General features: G+C 35.2%; 1 protein-coding gene across 3 annotated transcripts; it reads right to left on the bottom strand.

The window, feature by feature from the left end:
- Nucleotides 1-2,530: 2,530 nt before the first annotated feature.
- LOC120210681 (mediator of RNA polymerase II transcription subunit 25-like) lies at nucleotides 2,531-8,131 on the bottom strand. 3 transcript variants are annotated; one of them, XM_039209382.1, is made up of 11 exons: nucleotides 7,965-8,131; nucleotides 7,595-7,625; nucleotides 7,249-7,312; nucleotides 7,010-7,140; nucleotides 6,503-6,712; nucleotides 6,356-6,421; nucleotides 5,770-5,980; nucleotides 4,048-4,418; nucleotides 3,192-3,245; nucleotides 2,684-2,752; nucleotides 2,531-2,615 (listed from the first exon to the last, which is right to left on the bottom strand). In XM_039209382.1, the coding sequence occupies exons 1-10, from the start codon at nucleotides 8,060-8,062 to the stop codon at nucleotides 2,714-2,716; spliced, it is 1,275 nt and encodes a 424-aa protein (XP_039065313.1). In that variant the 5' UTR covers nucleotides 8,063-8,131; the 3' UTR covers nucleotides 2,531-2,615; nucleotides 2,684-2,713. The 3 variants fall into 3 exon arrangements, with proteins under 3 accessions (XP_039065313.1, XP_039065312.1, XP_039065314.1); XM_039209381.1 differs by lacking the exons at nucleotides 2,531-2,615; nucleotides 2,684-2,752 and having other exon boundaries at nucleotides 2,885-3,245; XM_039209383.1 differs by lacking the exons at nucleotides 2,531-2,615; nucleotides 2,684-2,752 and having other exon boundaries at nucleotides 2,891-3,245; nucleotides 4,048-4,086; nucleotides 5,840-5,980.
- Between the last annotated feature and the right edge of the window lie 6,902 nt (nucleotides 8,132-15,033).

The raw sequence follows: 15,033 nt of genomic DNA, 5'->3' as shown, positions 1-15,033 counted from the left end.
TAAATTACACTATTAATCACTAAACTTTTAGGGTACTTATAATTTAGTCACTATTTTTTTTATAACTTGTATTAATATTACAAAACTTTTAATTAGCTTTATTATGATCACTATAATTAGCTGTCGTTATATGCTACATGTCATTTTTTTAATAAATCAACTCTCCAATAAGATGTCCCCATGTCAATTTTACACATTTATGTCGTTCCTTACATAGAAGGGCACAGATGCACAATCAACATTAGATCTGTGGAGAGCTTCTGATCAAACTTAAAGGTCTGGAGTCTGGACATTTACCGAATGTCTGGACACTATCCTCTGCTCAGCAGTGTTAGAAATCTGTGGCAACTTTATATTGGATTTCATACATCCACTTATTCGAGTAATTAGAGATCTAGCTAGACAAGCTTCAGTATCATATGGATCATGATGATCTCCTAACTATTTATATTTCTTGCTATTCATCTATTTACCAGTAATTAACTCATAAATCCTCCTCCAGGCATGATAGATAAGGCCTGCGATGAAACTTGCCCTTGAGAAACTAATTGTGATCAGCCTGGACCTTGTACATAACCTGATCCAAACATTATTGTTGCTTGCTGCTGCTGTAGTTGTTGCAGCTGAGGGAGCTGCTGCTGCTGCTGCTGCTGCTGCTGCTGCTGTAGGATCTGCTAATGCTGATGCTGGTTTGATGTAAGGAATACATTATCCTGGATTCCACACAGATCTTAGTTCAGATAGGGCCTGCGATGAAACTTGCCCTTGAGAAACTAATTGTGATCAGCCTGGACCTTGTACATAACCTGATCCAAACATTATTGTTGCTTGCTGCTGCTGTAGTTGTTGCAGCTGAGGGAGCTGCTGCTGCTGTAGTTGTTGCAGCTGAGGGAGCTGCTGCTGCTGCTGCTGCTGTAGGATCTGCTAATGCTGATGCTGGTTTGATGTAAGGAATACATTATCCTGGATTCCACACAGATCTTAGTTCAGATAGGGCCTGCGATGAAACTTGCCCTTGAGAAACTAATTGTGATCAGCCTGGACCTTGTACATAACCTGATCCAAACATTATTGTTGCTTGCTGCTGCTGTAGTTGTTGCAGCTGAGGGAGCTGCTGCTGCTGCTGCTGCTGTAGGATCTGCTAATGCTGATGCTGGTTTGATGTAAGGAATACATTATCCTGGATTCCACACAGATCTTAGTTCAGATAGGGCCTGCGATGAAACTTGCCCTTGAGAAACTAATTGTGATCAGCCTGGACCTTGTACATAACCTGATCCAAACATTATTGTTGCTTGCTGCTGCTGTAGTTGTTGCAGCTGAGGGAGCTGCTGCTGCTGCTGCTGCTGTAGGATCTGCTAATGCTGATGCTGGTTTGATGTAAGGAATACATTATCCTGGATTCCACACAGATCTTAGTTCAGATAGAATGAAAAGGTCTAGTTAAGTGGACTGGCAATGACAAAATTTTCCAATTCCATCTGATGCCTTCTTTTCTTTATTGTCTTTTAATTTTGTTGCAGAAAGCTAGTAATACTTTTGGAAAAGCAAAAACTCAAATTCCAACTTTTTTGGGTAAACTACACGTTTAGTACCCCAACTATCACTTTTGTTCCGTTTTGGTCACCCAACTATTTTTTGTTCAAAACTGTGCCTAACATTTAGTTTTGGTTTCAGTTTGGTCACCCGCCATTAAAAATTAATGGTGATACAAATGTGTCACTACAAGATAATGCCACTTCATCGAAAAAAATATATAAAAATGCCATGACAGTGGTTTTGTTAATTTTTTAACGGTGGGTGACCAAAATGAAACTAAAAGTAAATGTTAGGTATGGTTTTGAAGGGGGAAAAGTTGGGTGACCAAAATGGAACAAAAGTGATAGTTGGGGAACTAATGTTGATGTTAGGATTAGTAATTTGTTAATCAAATTCATTTTCGTATTTTAGCATCTTTCTCAGGAGCAAAGGTAAAAAGCTAATAGCAAAAACAAGAAGCAAATGGAGATGAAAGCAAAGGCTACTCATCTAATTTATAGCTTTTTCCATATATTTATGGTAGGTTTTTATTAACTCCTAAACTGTGGAATGTTAGAACTAACACTAATGATCATGCTAATAAAACACACTCAACCAACTAAAGTTTGGACTCAAGAGTCAGAATTCTCACCCCAGGTAAAAGCATTCCTAACAGGCGGTTAGCTTTATTGGATGTTGAAAGTACCAACGTCTGTGATGGCAATTGGATTACAGCACACTGTGAAAATTAAAAGCAAGAAATTATGTCAAGAATAATACAGCAGTAAAAATTCCATAATTCCACATTTGCAAATGGTTGATAGGATAAAAGTTTGAGAAATCTAAAACTCAGCATGGTTCCTAGAAACACTCAAAAGAGTACAATTTTACAAAGTCCCAGGAAGTGTCTGAGTATAAATTTGCTTATGGGATGGTCTACAAGTTTCTTGGAAGACATTCAAATTTAAATTCTTCATTGCTTCAAAGCAAAATTTATCCTACAGCCACTTACAAGCTTATACTTCTTTAGCTGTTCAAGAAATCCGTGCTGATGCATTGATCTGAAAACTAAAAAATCCGACTTCCCAACATAATGCCTGATATAAAAAAAAAAGGTTAATGAAAAAACTGAAGGTGGAAAACTTTTTCTCCGACTCGAACTTACTTGTTCCTCACGTGATCCTCAGATATAACATTAATTATGGTCATGGTTTGTGGCCAGTGTGTTGCAAATCTGACACGACAAAAACTAAAATCCTCAGGCTCTATAGCTAGATTGGCATTAAATGAATGCAAAAATAAGAGTATGGTAATGTAAGAACAGAAGCCACACAACAATACTAAGGCCACCACTAAAAGAAACATAACGAAAGCATTTTTATCAATTATAATTTCCTCTGCGAACAAAAAAAAATTCACAAGCCACACAAATTAAACATATACTTACCTCACAGAAGCTGGTGCACGATGATAACCCAGAAACAAATATTTAAAGCTAAAGCTTTACACACCAAATTAGAATTTGAGAATAAAATAGCTCCGATGTCAGATGTGTGGTTAATGAAGAGATGCAAGCCATTAATAAAAAAACATAAATGAAAATAAGATGACGAACAAAAATGAAAATGTGGTATATTTGAAGCAAAATTATCATCAGATGTTTGATAGCGTACTTCCAATCTAGTGATGAACACTGGCATTCCGTGCCTTGGGCCACATAAATTTCCCTGTATATATTGACCATTCAAGAGTTATTAGCAATCGCACAGCCAAATATACAACAACGAAAATGCAAATAGTACAAGAGATTTAATATGAAACACAAAAGTCATCAATGTCATTTAAAGGTATTTACAAGGGACAATGAAAAATGAAAATCAAGATGCACAAGGAGAAAACCAAAGTCAAAACATTGCAGCTTTCCTGGTCACTCCCTCAAACACTACTTCGGTCAAGGTGCTGTCTTATCCAGGAGATAACAAAAGTTATAGAACCTTTCAAGAAAATGGAAAAGCATGGAATGTTTCCACAGTAGCATCCCAACAACATTTCAGGTCCTTAACAGAGTTCAGAAGTGTCATGTTAAGAATAAGGCTGTTTCAACTTTTAGACTTCCAATATCATTATTCATCACATGATTCACATACCTTACAACAAAAATAAAGCCTTAAGAAAATGATACTTGTCATAATGATAATGCCCGTTTGATTTAAGGAGGGACCATACTATTTAGAAAATAAACAAATAACATCAAATCACCAAGTAAGACTATTCTAAGATATTGTACACTGCATGTTTTCCTCAGGGAAAAAACGCTTTCTAAATATATGCTTTATAGGGAGATCCAAAATCAAACAAGAACATAAGAAGCAAAACTATTAAGTACTTCTAGCACGATATACGTGTAAAAAAATAAACTAAAATTAGATTTCAGAATGAATTGACACAGAATGGTTCAACATCTATTCATTGCAAGGAGATTTTTTCACCAAAACAGCATATCTAATTATTTGTCATCACTTAGATTACCTCCCACACTTTAATATATTTGGAACTCGCAGATGAACTGTTGTTCACTCCATGTGTCTGCATTCCAGATTGTACCGGTTGAGACATTCCTGGAGTTGGAATCGTCGCACTGGTTCCAGAAGAAAAGTTTGATGGACCAAGACCACTCATGCTCTGGATCATGCCAACACCAATTTGTACCAATTGTGCTCCTGCAAGGTTTCCTTGGCTCATGCTGCAGGGTACTGACCGGCCCATACTCACCGCTCCTTGAACATTACCCATTTGCTGAGAAATTCCAATGTTTGAGCTTCCAGCGACATTAGAAGTTGCAGAAGCAAATGGATTAAGACTTGAGTTTTCTGGAACCTGTGTAGTCCCTCTAACAGCTCCTGAATCAGTTAATGAAGTAATACTCAATTGCCCAGGTGGAATATAGTTTGAGCTGGAGGCACATAGGATGTCATTGGAATTTGTGAGGGGATGTGGATACAGAGGCTGCTAACAAAACTAGAGGTGAATTGCAGTGAGCAGTTTGAATTGCAAAGTGACAGCTAATCGCCTATCAGCATTGCTAAAATTCCTATCCACCATGACGGAACCAAACACATTGAGATTGAAAAACATTTCATCTCTGAAAAGGTCAACAATGATTCTGTAAAAATCAACTTTGTTCCTACACAGAAGCAACTAGCTGATGTTCTCACCAAGTCCCTTCCAAAAATCACCTTTGATGAGTTCACATCCAAGCAGGGACTCTACAATGTATTCTCACCAGCTTGAGGGGGAGTATAAATTGGAGTCATGCAAATACTAGTAGTTTTACTTTCTGTTAATTTCTGTATACTAGTAGGAGTCAGGAGTTAAGTTATTCTCTTAAGTCTTATCTTTAGGGGTGTTCAAATAACCGAACTAATTCGGTTAACCGACCGAACCGAATTAGTTTGGTTAATTCGGTTCGGTTACCGAATTAGTTCGGTCGGTTAACGGTTAATTCGGTTCGAATTCGGTTAATTAACCGAATTAACCGAATTAACCGAAATTAAATTTTAAATATTAAATATATTATATATAACATATGGGCTCAGCCCAAACCATTTAAAACCCAATTAATAATTTAAGATCCAATAACTTTTAAACCTAAATCAATATTAATTAATTAAAAAATTATATAAATTTTTTATTTTATAATTATATATTATTTAAATTAATTGTAAACTGTTTTTTTAATTAAAAAATATTAAATATATTATATATAACATTTGGGCTAAGCCCAAACAATTTAAAACTCAATTAATAATTTAAGATCCAATAACTTTTAAATCTAAATCAATATTAATTAATTAAAAAATTTATCTGAAATTTTTATTTTATAATTATATATTATTTAAATTAATTATAAACTTTTTTTGAATTAAAAACATTTAATTTTTATATAAATTAGAAAATTTAAAAAAAAAATCGGTTAATTCGAAAATTAACCGAATTAACTGAAATTAATTCGGTTCGGTTAATATGTTTGAAAAAAAGTTCGGTTCGGTTAACGGTTAAAGAAAAAAAAAGTTCGGTTAATTCGGTTAAGGGTAGTTCGGTTCGGTCGGCCACCGTTTTAACCGAATGAACACCCCTACTTATCTTATTTAAAGTTTAAATAAGTCTCATCTGATCCTATCCAAAGATAGAGGGCTGATAGATTAGTTTTACATTCCATCAGAAGTTACCAATAGATTCTGCATAAATCACCTGATGGAACAGAAGTTGGAGGCATCTCCGCAACCGAAGTGGCAGGAGCCATGTCCATTTTCACAAGACTCTGGTTGGGTGCCAAACTTGGAACTCCAGGGAGACTTAAAGCAGCACGACCCTCCATAAAATTTTCTGAAATGAGAACAAGGAACTGAGAGTTTCTAACATTTCCGAATGGTGGATCTGGTGCACTGGGGTTTCTCTTTCCCTGTATTTGTGAAATGCAGTTAGAATACCTAACACCAATTAGCAGAGAATGTTAAGTAACGAAAACAATCTAGGATAAAGTCTAGTCAAAATCTACTTTATCCAGATGTTTATTTATGTGTATACAAAGCTCATCCCTAGCTCAAAAAGTACTTCATATGTATAACAGAAAATTTCAAAAAAGTGCAATGGAACTATCATCATAGTCCACCAGCAGGTTAAAAAGCATAGACCCTTTAAAATGTTCTCTTAAAAGTTCAAGAAGAGACTAGTAGATCTTGGCAGACATGGGCAACATATCTAATGTTAAGAGAGAAAGTCCCCAAAAGATATACAACAAAAACAGCTTAAGAAATGTTATCATCATAATACTTACAGCCATGTAGATTGCTTTTAGCTTTGAAAGTTGCTTCGGACATATCACAGATAGAGAAACAGAACACTGCAGCATACAAGTCAGTTAACCTCCTAAAAATGAAGGCTATAACTAGGAGACAAGAGAATCAAAGTACTCTTGAATTACCTGAGGAAATGATTTAGCTACTGTCTCAGCATCAGACAGACGACTCTCTATCTGTGATTCCGCATTTTCTCTTTGCTCCAAGTTTTGAGTCTGTGGTCGATAGACTGGTGTAGGCAAAGGATAAGGATTACTGGCAGCAACAAGAATGCAATGTCTTTTCCCATCAACAATTTGATGGCTTTGATTTCCATTTGCAACAATAGGAAACATCTGAGTAGTGCATCAAATGACTAAATAGTAAAATGTCATGATAAATGTACTACAATATCAGATAAGGCCTACAGGGACAAAGTCTGTCAATTTTAATTGAATATATAGTAGGAAGTGGTATATTGATAGCATATTTAATAAATTTGAAGGTTCAGTTGGAGCAAAAAATGATTAGATAATTAACAAACTTAAATAGGTTAGTGATATCTGGTGCAATTTACCCAAATAGGAATGAATTGGAACTTAAACCAAAGCACTAATTCACCTCAAAACGCATAAAAGATTGACACGCCATACCATTAATGCTTCAGAAAGGCCTTCAGCAATTGCAGCATCATTAAAACCACCACCAGAAAAAGTTAAGGCTGACAGCCATTGTAAGAAAATATCAACATCTTTTGTCCACCCACTACGTTGTACTAGAAAAGCTGCATATCGCACCACATTTTCCACACACAAAAATGTAGTTTTTTATACTAGTAAACCACTTTTAACTTTTAAAAAGCAAAAAGGAAATAGGGAAGCGAACAATATACCCCAGTATGATCCATGCGCGTTTAATGTGATCAATGAAAGCTCAACATTTGATGGAGAATTCTTCTGTATTTAAAAGTGACTAAATTAATATATAACACAACATTGAGCAAACCGAATGGCTTAACGTGACCGGGCAGAAATTTCAAAAATTTAAACGGCCCTCTAAATTCACAGAAATTGATGTTAATTCCCTCGTGTAAATTTGGAGGCCTACTCTAGATTGCCAATAAGATTGTCTTACAATCAGTCATTTGTTTGCTAGGTTATCCGCAATAAATATTATTTATTATCTGATATCATGTGGCTTATCAAAAAAAACAAGGGGGAGGAGATAAGCCTTTTTACCTGCCCGGCCGATTCGTTACTACAGAAAGACCTGCGGAGTTAACATGATCTATCAGACAAGATATATGTTTAACTATGAAACATTCAAATAGGTAAGTTTATGCCATTAAGTCCAATACAGGCAATGAGACACTCGGCAGGATGGCATGTAAGATGAAGTTTAGGTAGAAGAAAAAGACAAGCAAAACGCAATTATAAAATACCATCATATTCATTAATAAAATGAGGAAATTCCAGTAAATTCACACCTGAATTATAAACTTCACTTTAGATTCTTTCTTAAGTAAGATCTAAAGGTAAATCCAGATATCATAATTCCACACCTGAAGCAATTGGAGTAAAAGAAAAGGAGAGGGAGAAGGAAGGAGACCTGATAATCTTTTCAAGGTAATCAGAGAGGATGGATTGCCAGTAGGGAGACATGGCGGCGGTGCCCTCCACGGCCACGATCAGCTGCCTCTCCGCCATCTGCTAGTCAACGTTTTAATTAGTTAGCGAGGAAATACTAAATAAAGAGATGAAACGAAGAACGGCAGAAAATGGGTTTGTCACACTTTCTTCATCTCCTCCCGAAAGAAAATGTTGGAAACTAAATTTTTACTTGGGGTAAACTTCGAAAGCGGTCTCTAATATTTCAAAAGTAACGATGTAGTCACTGACAGTTACCTAGGTAATATTAGGCATGGGCATGGGACCCGAACCTGATGGGGACCCGACTCGACCTAACCTGATCGGGTCAGGTTTTAAAAAAAAATCGGGTTGGGTCGGATTTTTTTAAAGGTGATATTCGGGTCGGACTCGGATTTAAGGTAAAAATACTCGATCCGAAAAATATAATTTTACCTTATATATTTAGGAATAATTACAATAATACCACTATATATATCTTTTCAATTAAATTATTATTTTTAATGAATAATTTTTATTATTATTTCGGGTCGGGTCGGATTAGGATTTTATTTCGAAAAGTCGGGTCGGGTAGGATGGACGGTATATATTATACGGGTCAAATCGGAATTTGGGTGGAGAAGTCATTGTTCTCGGATTGGATCGGGTGGATCAAAAACTCGACCCATGTAATATCCTAGAATGTTGATGTGACGTGTTGAATCGACTGACCTAACATGAGACAGTCACGTTGAACAATCGTGTAACTCCAGTAAATGTTGCTTCTTCAACTTCAGGAATAAAAAACGTTCCGAGAAAAAAGCCGACGTTGTTGAGGAGGAGGTGAAGAAGGTCGGAGAAGACGAAAAGAAGCATTTCTCTGGAGTTCAGTAGATGATGGTTAAGACATGACAAGGTAGCTCAAGCTTGATCAACTGTGATGATGAAAACTTGTCGGCTTCATTTGAATCCAAGATCAAAAATGAAGGTTGACTGACAAAATTCTTCAAGTGGTCGCCGGCCACGACCATCGTGGCCGACATAGTACTTGTCATCCTCCTAGTCATACGTCGTCGTAGTTGTCGTTGATTGGCCATCGAAATCGTGTGGGATCACGATTTTCATCCTAGGGTTCGTGGAGTATAAAATTTTAATTCACCATCGATCGATTGTCAATCGGTCACAATTTCATAGAGGTTTTGGTCGTCGGGAGAGGTGAGGTCGGGTAGAGCTTCGCTGACGGAAAAAGGCAACGATCGACGTGGATTTAAGAGTTGAAATGAAGGTTTTCAAAGTTTTGGGTTATTTCAAAATGTTTATTTTTTTAATATATATATATAATTTTAATTTTTTAATTTTAAATAAAATTTTTAAAATTACCAGCTTGTGACACGAGTCATTTAACGGTAGAAATTAACACCATTGATGGTTCGGGCACCTAAAATGATAACATTTGTAATGTTGGGCACCTGGATGAGTCAAAAAATAGCTTAAGCACCTATTCGAGAATAAAGTTATAGTCTTGACACTTATTTTGATATTAAAGCCTAAAAAAATAACATGTTTTGCAGTTGTATCATTTTTCATCTTCATCATTAACCTTAGTATAATGTTGTTAGTAATTTAGTAGTGTTTGATTTCTGTACAAATGACTAGTGAATCTTGTAAAGATAATTAAAAATGTCAAATTAAACACCAAGTAACCCTTATTTAGTCTCATAATCATTAAGCAACATCAAAACATAACTTTAGAGCTTCCAAGTTATTCTACGGTCACTACTCACTATGCTGGACCTCTAATTTATACATATGTGTGTGTGTTTGCCATGTGAGCTCGGGCAACGGAATGAATTGCCGACAAGCTTTAGAGCTAGTTAAAGAGATAATGCAACTGAAGTATCTCATATGTGCAACAGAAAAGAAACGAAACAGCTCGTACAAGATGTTTAATACTTTCTATTACAAGGTCTGCAGAAACATTCAGTTTATGAGACAAATAAATACAAACCCTACATCCATAAGGTGAAAGAGTGAGTATACACATTAAAATCAGCTGAACATATGATGGATCAACCTTGGACCTCTTGCTGTTACAATAGTGGTGTCATTTACATGACATTTAAGTGTGGATATATATGATTCATGCATTGCAGTGCTCACCAAATGTCATGGGGGAAAAAACCCTTGTCCCCTTGGAAACAAGTGGGAAAAACTAAATAGTGAATCCAGAGACACAGTGCATTTTATGAGCCAATGCCACTTTGTAAAGGCCCCATTTTGCTGAATAAATCCAAATCCACCAACTCTTTATTCTTTGCTCTTAGCATAGCAGCAATTCGTTCACTTGCTTATTTTATGGTATATTCTCCTCAATAGTTGCAATTGCATGGTCCCCCTCTAATCTAAGATATGTGTCCTCTTGGTGAGTGAGTGGAGAACTACTAAAAACAGTAAAAGCCTACCTTGCAATGCTGGCTGGCTGGCTGGATGGCAGCTAATGAGGATTAAGGGGAAGTGATGGCAACCCCTTGGCGTGCTGACCCTGCATTTCAAGATGCATCAGTGACTTCTGTCTTTGATACCTGTTCCTCTTTGCAGCAAGTGCTGCAAACGCCATAACATGATACGATATAATGTCGATAAGATTCAATGAACACACTGGAAAAAGGTGATAGATTTCAACTAACAAAACACACACGGGAGAATAAAGACATCAACTTCACTTTTGTTGCAAATTCCAAATAACTTTACATTATAGGCAGATGTGGCAGCATTCATTCATGCACTCTAGTCTACAGTGAACATTAGAAAAGCTGTAATGTCTCCTCTATCATGCCATAAATTTAAGTTTTATACAACCGTAAGGCAATTACTATGTGGAAGATGCCTACTGACATTGCCAAAATGGAATCCAGACTATAACAAATATTAGAGGAAACTAGCATCTTCTGAAAGAGTTTTGATCTCTTAAGCTCCACCTAGTCGGAATTAACATCAAACCTTGACATGATTTACCACAACCATAAAATTCTAACTCATAAGAAATACATGCATAGATTTTGCTTAAAATGTTTCAGTTGGATACATCTGGTTTTTGTTTAAAAAATCATAACCCTGGTTCTTCTCACTGAATTCCATTTCTAATCGATTAGATTTATTCAAATCTGATCTCTCCATGAATCATAACCCTGACTTGATATCAGTCAAGACCCCAATGATGGATCCAATAAATTAGCTTTCAGGGTTGGAAGTTTTTAAAGTAACTTATAGCTTCCAAAACAGGTACAAAATGCACTAGAGGTTCTAGAGTTAAATGGTTAAGTTTAATTTAGCTTTGAACTTTCGTAGTCAGGACTGCACTACTAGCTTATCAGTAGTAATTTTTTGCCTCCTACAGGGATTGTTAAAATATATATCAAAGGGTGGGCCATGTGGAGACATATATATATATATATATATATATATATATATATAAACATATCAAGAAGAGATAACTGATAAAAACTGAACTTCTGAGATAATACTTGCATATTAAATCTGAAGGTAGACCAAAATCATAATCATTTCTACCCCTCCTGATACATAATATGTAGATCACCAGTAGCAGCACAACAACAAAAGAGAAGCATGATAGGCCTATTGCAATTTTACCACCTTTAGATAAACGACCATTCTCCCAAAACATAGGACAATCCGGTAAAGGAGGAACTCCACACAAGCCTTTGTTACCAGAGAGACTGGAGAAAATAAATCACAGTTAACTGAACACAAATAAAAATAATATAGATATTTATTGAGTAGGCAAATATAGGCATATATTTGACAAGTGTGAACAGTTAACGGTGTAAACAGTTTGACCCTATTTACGTCCAGCTCAACGAATACTACTACTTGTTCAGTATCAAGCACAAAATCAAGCTAAAGTGACGAGTTGAGCAATGTTCGAGAATATTAAACTCATTAACCCTAATCAAGCTTTCAAACTTTTAAAGACAAGATAGCTCCCTACAAGCAAGTTAAATAGACATGGTATTCCATTCATTTATCATAATCCAAGAGTTCATTTTTACTATTATTGTTAATATTTTGGTGGAGGATTGTCAAGCCGTAATACAAGCAATTTTATCAAAATGTAGGACATAAAACAAGAGTCAGCTATTAATTCAATGGAATAGAAAAATTGTCGTGAGATTCAACAGTTAACATGAAGAGGAAAAGTGAGAAATCATTTTTTCCACCAAATATGAAAAAATAAATGAAATCATGATCTAAGGAATTAGATTAGTTGAACAGAGTGATGAAAAAGGCACATAAAAGGGGGAAAGTTTGCAGATGCAAACAGTTGAAATCTATATGCATGCAGAATAGGTAAAGGCAAACAATCAACATCCATATGCATACGAAACAGATAATGGTTTCTGTAACCCTCTAGACCCAACCTATGCGTTTCGACTAAGTCTAACGGATCACATCTATAATTTTTAAAGACATTTTCCGAAACCCTTATTCGATCAATGTAAAATCACATTATAAATACATTTATAAAAGGATATAATAAATTACGATAAAACATAACTCATGAATATAAAACTAAATAGTTAAAATTTTAATTTTTAAAACATGTCGTAGTATTTGGATCACTATAAACCAATTATCAATAGCAGAATAATATTCATTTCTGAAATAAATACTTTAAATAAAGGCTCATGTTACCAAAATAAAGTCAACTTGAAATATAAAAGCATTACAAATAGATGTACTTCAAGATATATGTTGATTCTTCAAGTGCTCAATCTGGGATATCTAACCAACAGTATCTGAAAGGGGAAAAACATTTTCGAAAAGTGAGCTAGGCTCAGTGTGTCCCAATAGTATAATAAAATCATAGTAGGTACAATAACCGAGTAATAGTTCAGTAAATCATCATAAAATCATAATGAAGTTTAACTTTTGAAACTCGTAGTTTAAATCCCTTCTCCTGTACACCAACCGCAGTTCCCCATAACCGCATCCGTAGGGCTACCTTAAGCACACAGTAAAAAGGAAGCCTACCTAAGGATAAGCTTTTGGGTCTGAATCCTTAGGTCCGTAGGACTTACTCTAAGCACACAGCAAAGAGGGCCAACCTAATAGAGCATCTTGGGGCTCGTGAGCCTACCCAAGAGTCCATTAAGTCCGTAAGGTTTATCAGCTTGATCAGAGTTATACCTCCGTAACTCAATCCAACCCAAAATCAGTATTTCAAAAATACTATTTATGCAGTAAGCATAATTTCCATAAATCAGTAAACATCGTTATCATATATTAATGAAAACCAATAGTCATATATCAGTCATTGTCCATAAACCATCAATAAACAATAAATCATAGCGTTCAATGTACCATATTTCAAAACAGATAAAACAATTAAATAGTACTTAGGGAACATACCTCGATAATAGGTTCAAACTGTAGATCAACTGAGTACTGGCCTCGCCACGCTCTGCTACAGTTTTCGAACCTAATTCATAATAACACTACATTACTAGAGGGTAACATAATCAATTTCTGAAATTATAAGATTTACGGGTCATACGGGTAAATACTGGCACACGCGGTTTAACTGTTCTAGAGGAGCTGGGTCGAGCTGTCGAGCGATCAGGATAGTCTCTTGTACCTTCAAATAATAATCATTTATCAGTCTCAAGCCTTACTTAATAATTCAAAGCTAAAACTCTCAAGTACATATGCACTTTTTCGAGTTTGACTATCAATTTGGAGACTTTAGCGTCTGAATTTGACTAAACAGATTGCGGAATCGAAATTAGGACGTTGAAAAACATAAAGTATGACTTTTCAAAAATTCGAATTTTTGGTCAAAGTCAAAGTTAACAGGTTTGACTGTGATTTGGAGACCTTCGGTTTTGAATTTGACGAAACGGACTTCGAAAACGGATTCGGCACGTCGAAAAATGTAAGAATATGTATACTCGAACAAAATCAAATGTCGTTTAATGGTCGTTTAAAACCGGTCAAAGTTATGGTCAAAGGGGTTCAATAGTCCACAGTAAAATTACAGAAATATCATTTTTTTAACAATTACCAAAATATTACTGTTTTTAACAATAATTATCAAAATATCATTGTTTTAACAATAATTACCAAAATAGCACTGTTTTAACAATAATTACCAAAATAGTACCATTTAACAATAATTACCAAAATATCATTGTTTTAACAATAATTGCCAAAATATCACCGTTTTAAAATTAATTACGAAAATAACACCCTTTTTAAAAGTAAATACGAAAATAACACACTTTTAAAAATAATTACGAAAATAACACCATAACCGAAATTAATTACGTATTTATCACTATTTTAAAACTATTTATCAGCAATCTAAACCAACACCAACTATAATATGTTTTCAATCTAAACACTAAAATATTATCCAAATTAAACGATCTGACTTTACCTACGGCGGATGAACGAAACAAGACAGTTGTTGGAATGGCCAGAATCGACAAAACTTAAAACGACGATCGGGGTTTTAAGTGTCGATTTTTCTTCTCGATTCAATCTATCTGCGACAGATTTTGGAACTGGGTTAGTCGGGGTTGTACCGATGGTTGCTACTGAGACTGAAGGACACGACGGTGCACCACACCACTGATCGAAGGAGGCAGGCCGAATGTTCAAGAGTGAGTTTACTGAAAAATTCAATTTTGGGTTCTGCACGGGAGGGTATTTTTTTTTTTTTTTTTGCAGAATTTATGTGTTAACTCCTAATATAATATAAACCCACCATTATTTGTTTCTAATAAAAAAAACTAAACATGGCATAGTGGGTATGCCTTTGTCTCCATTTCATTTTATTTTATTCTTAGTGCTATTATAATATTTATAGTGCTTATTATTTTATTTATAGTGCTTATTATTTTATCTATAGTGCTATTAGATATATATATATTTTTTTCTAGTAGAAAATTATGGGGCAAAGTGTGACAATTCTCCCCCTCTAAAAGAAATTTCGTCCTCGAAATTTACCTTATGAAAATAACTGAGGAAAC

Source organism: Hibiscus syriacus, unplaced genomic scaffold (genome assembly GCF_006381635.1).
Source record: "Hibiscus syriacus cultivar Baekdansim isolate YM2019G1 unplaced genomic scaffold, ASM638163v2 tig00109926_pilon, whole genome shotgun sequence".
NCBI classification, from domain to species: Eukaryota; Viridiplantae; Streptophyta; class Magnoliopsida; order Malvales; family Malvaceae; genus Hibiscus; species Hibiscus syriacus.
The sequence above is the reverse complement of the archived record's forward strand: the minus strand, read 5'-3'. Positions and strand labels throughout refer to the sequence as shown.

Bases quoted from the DNA above. Each gene is read 5' to 3' on its own strand.
- LOC120210681 (XM_039209381.1), bottom strand. From the start codon at position 8,062: ATGGCGGAGAGGCAGCTGATCGTGGCCGTGGAGGGCACCGCCGCCATG. The intron at 7,141-7,248 runs GTATATTGTTCG...TGCGATATGCAG, and splicing joins CGCGCATGGATCATACTGGG to CTTTTCTAGTACAACGTAGT. The intron at 4,419-5,769 runs GTGATTTATGCA...TAACTGATTCAG, and splicing joins TCCAACTTCTGTTCCATCAG to GAGCTGTTAGAGGGACTACA.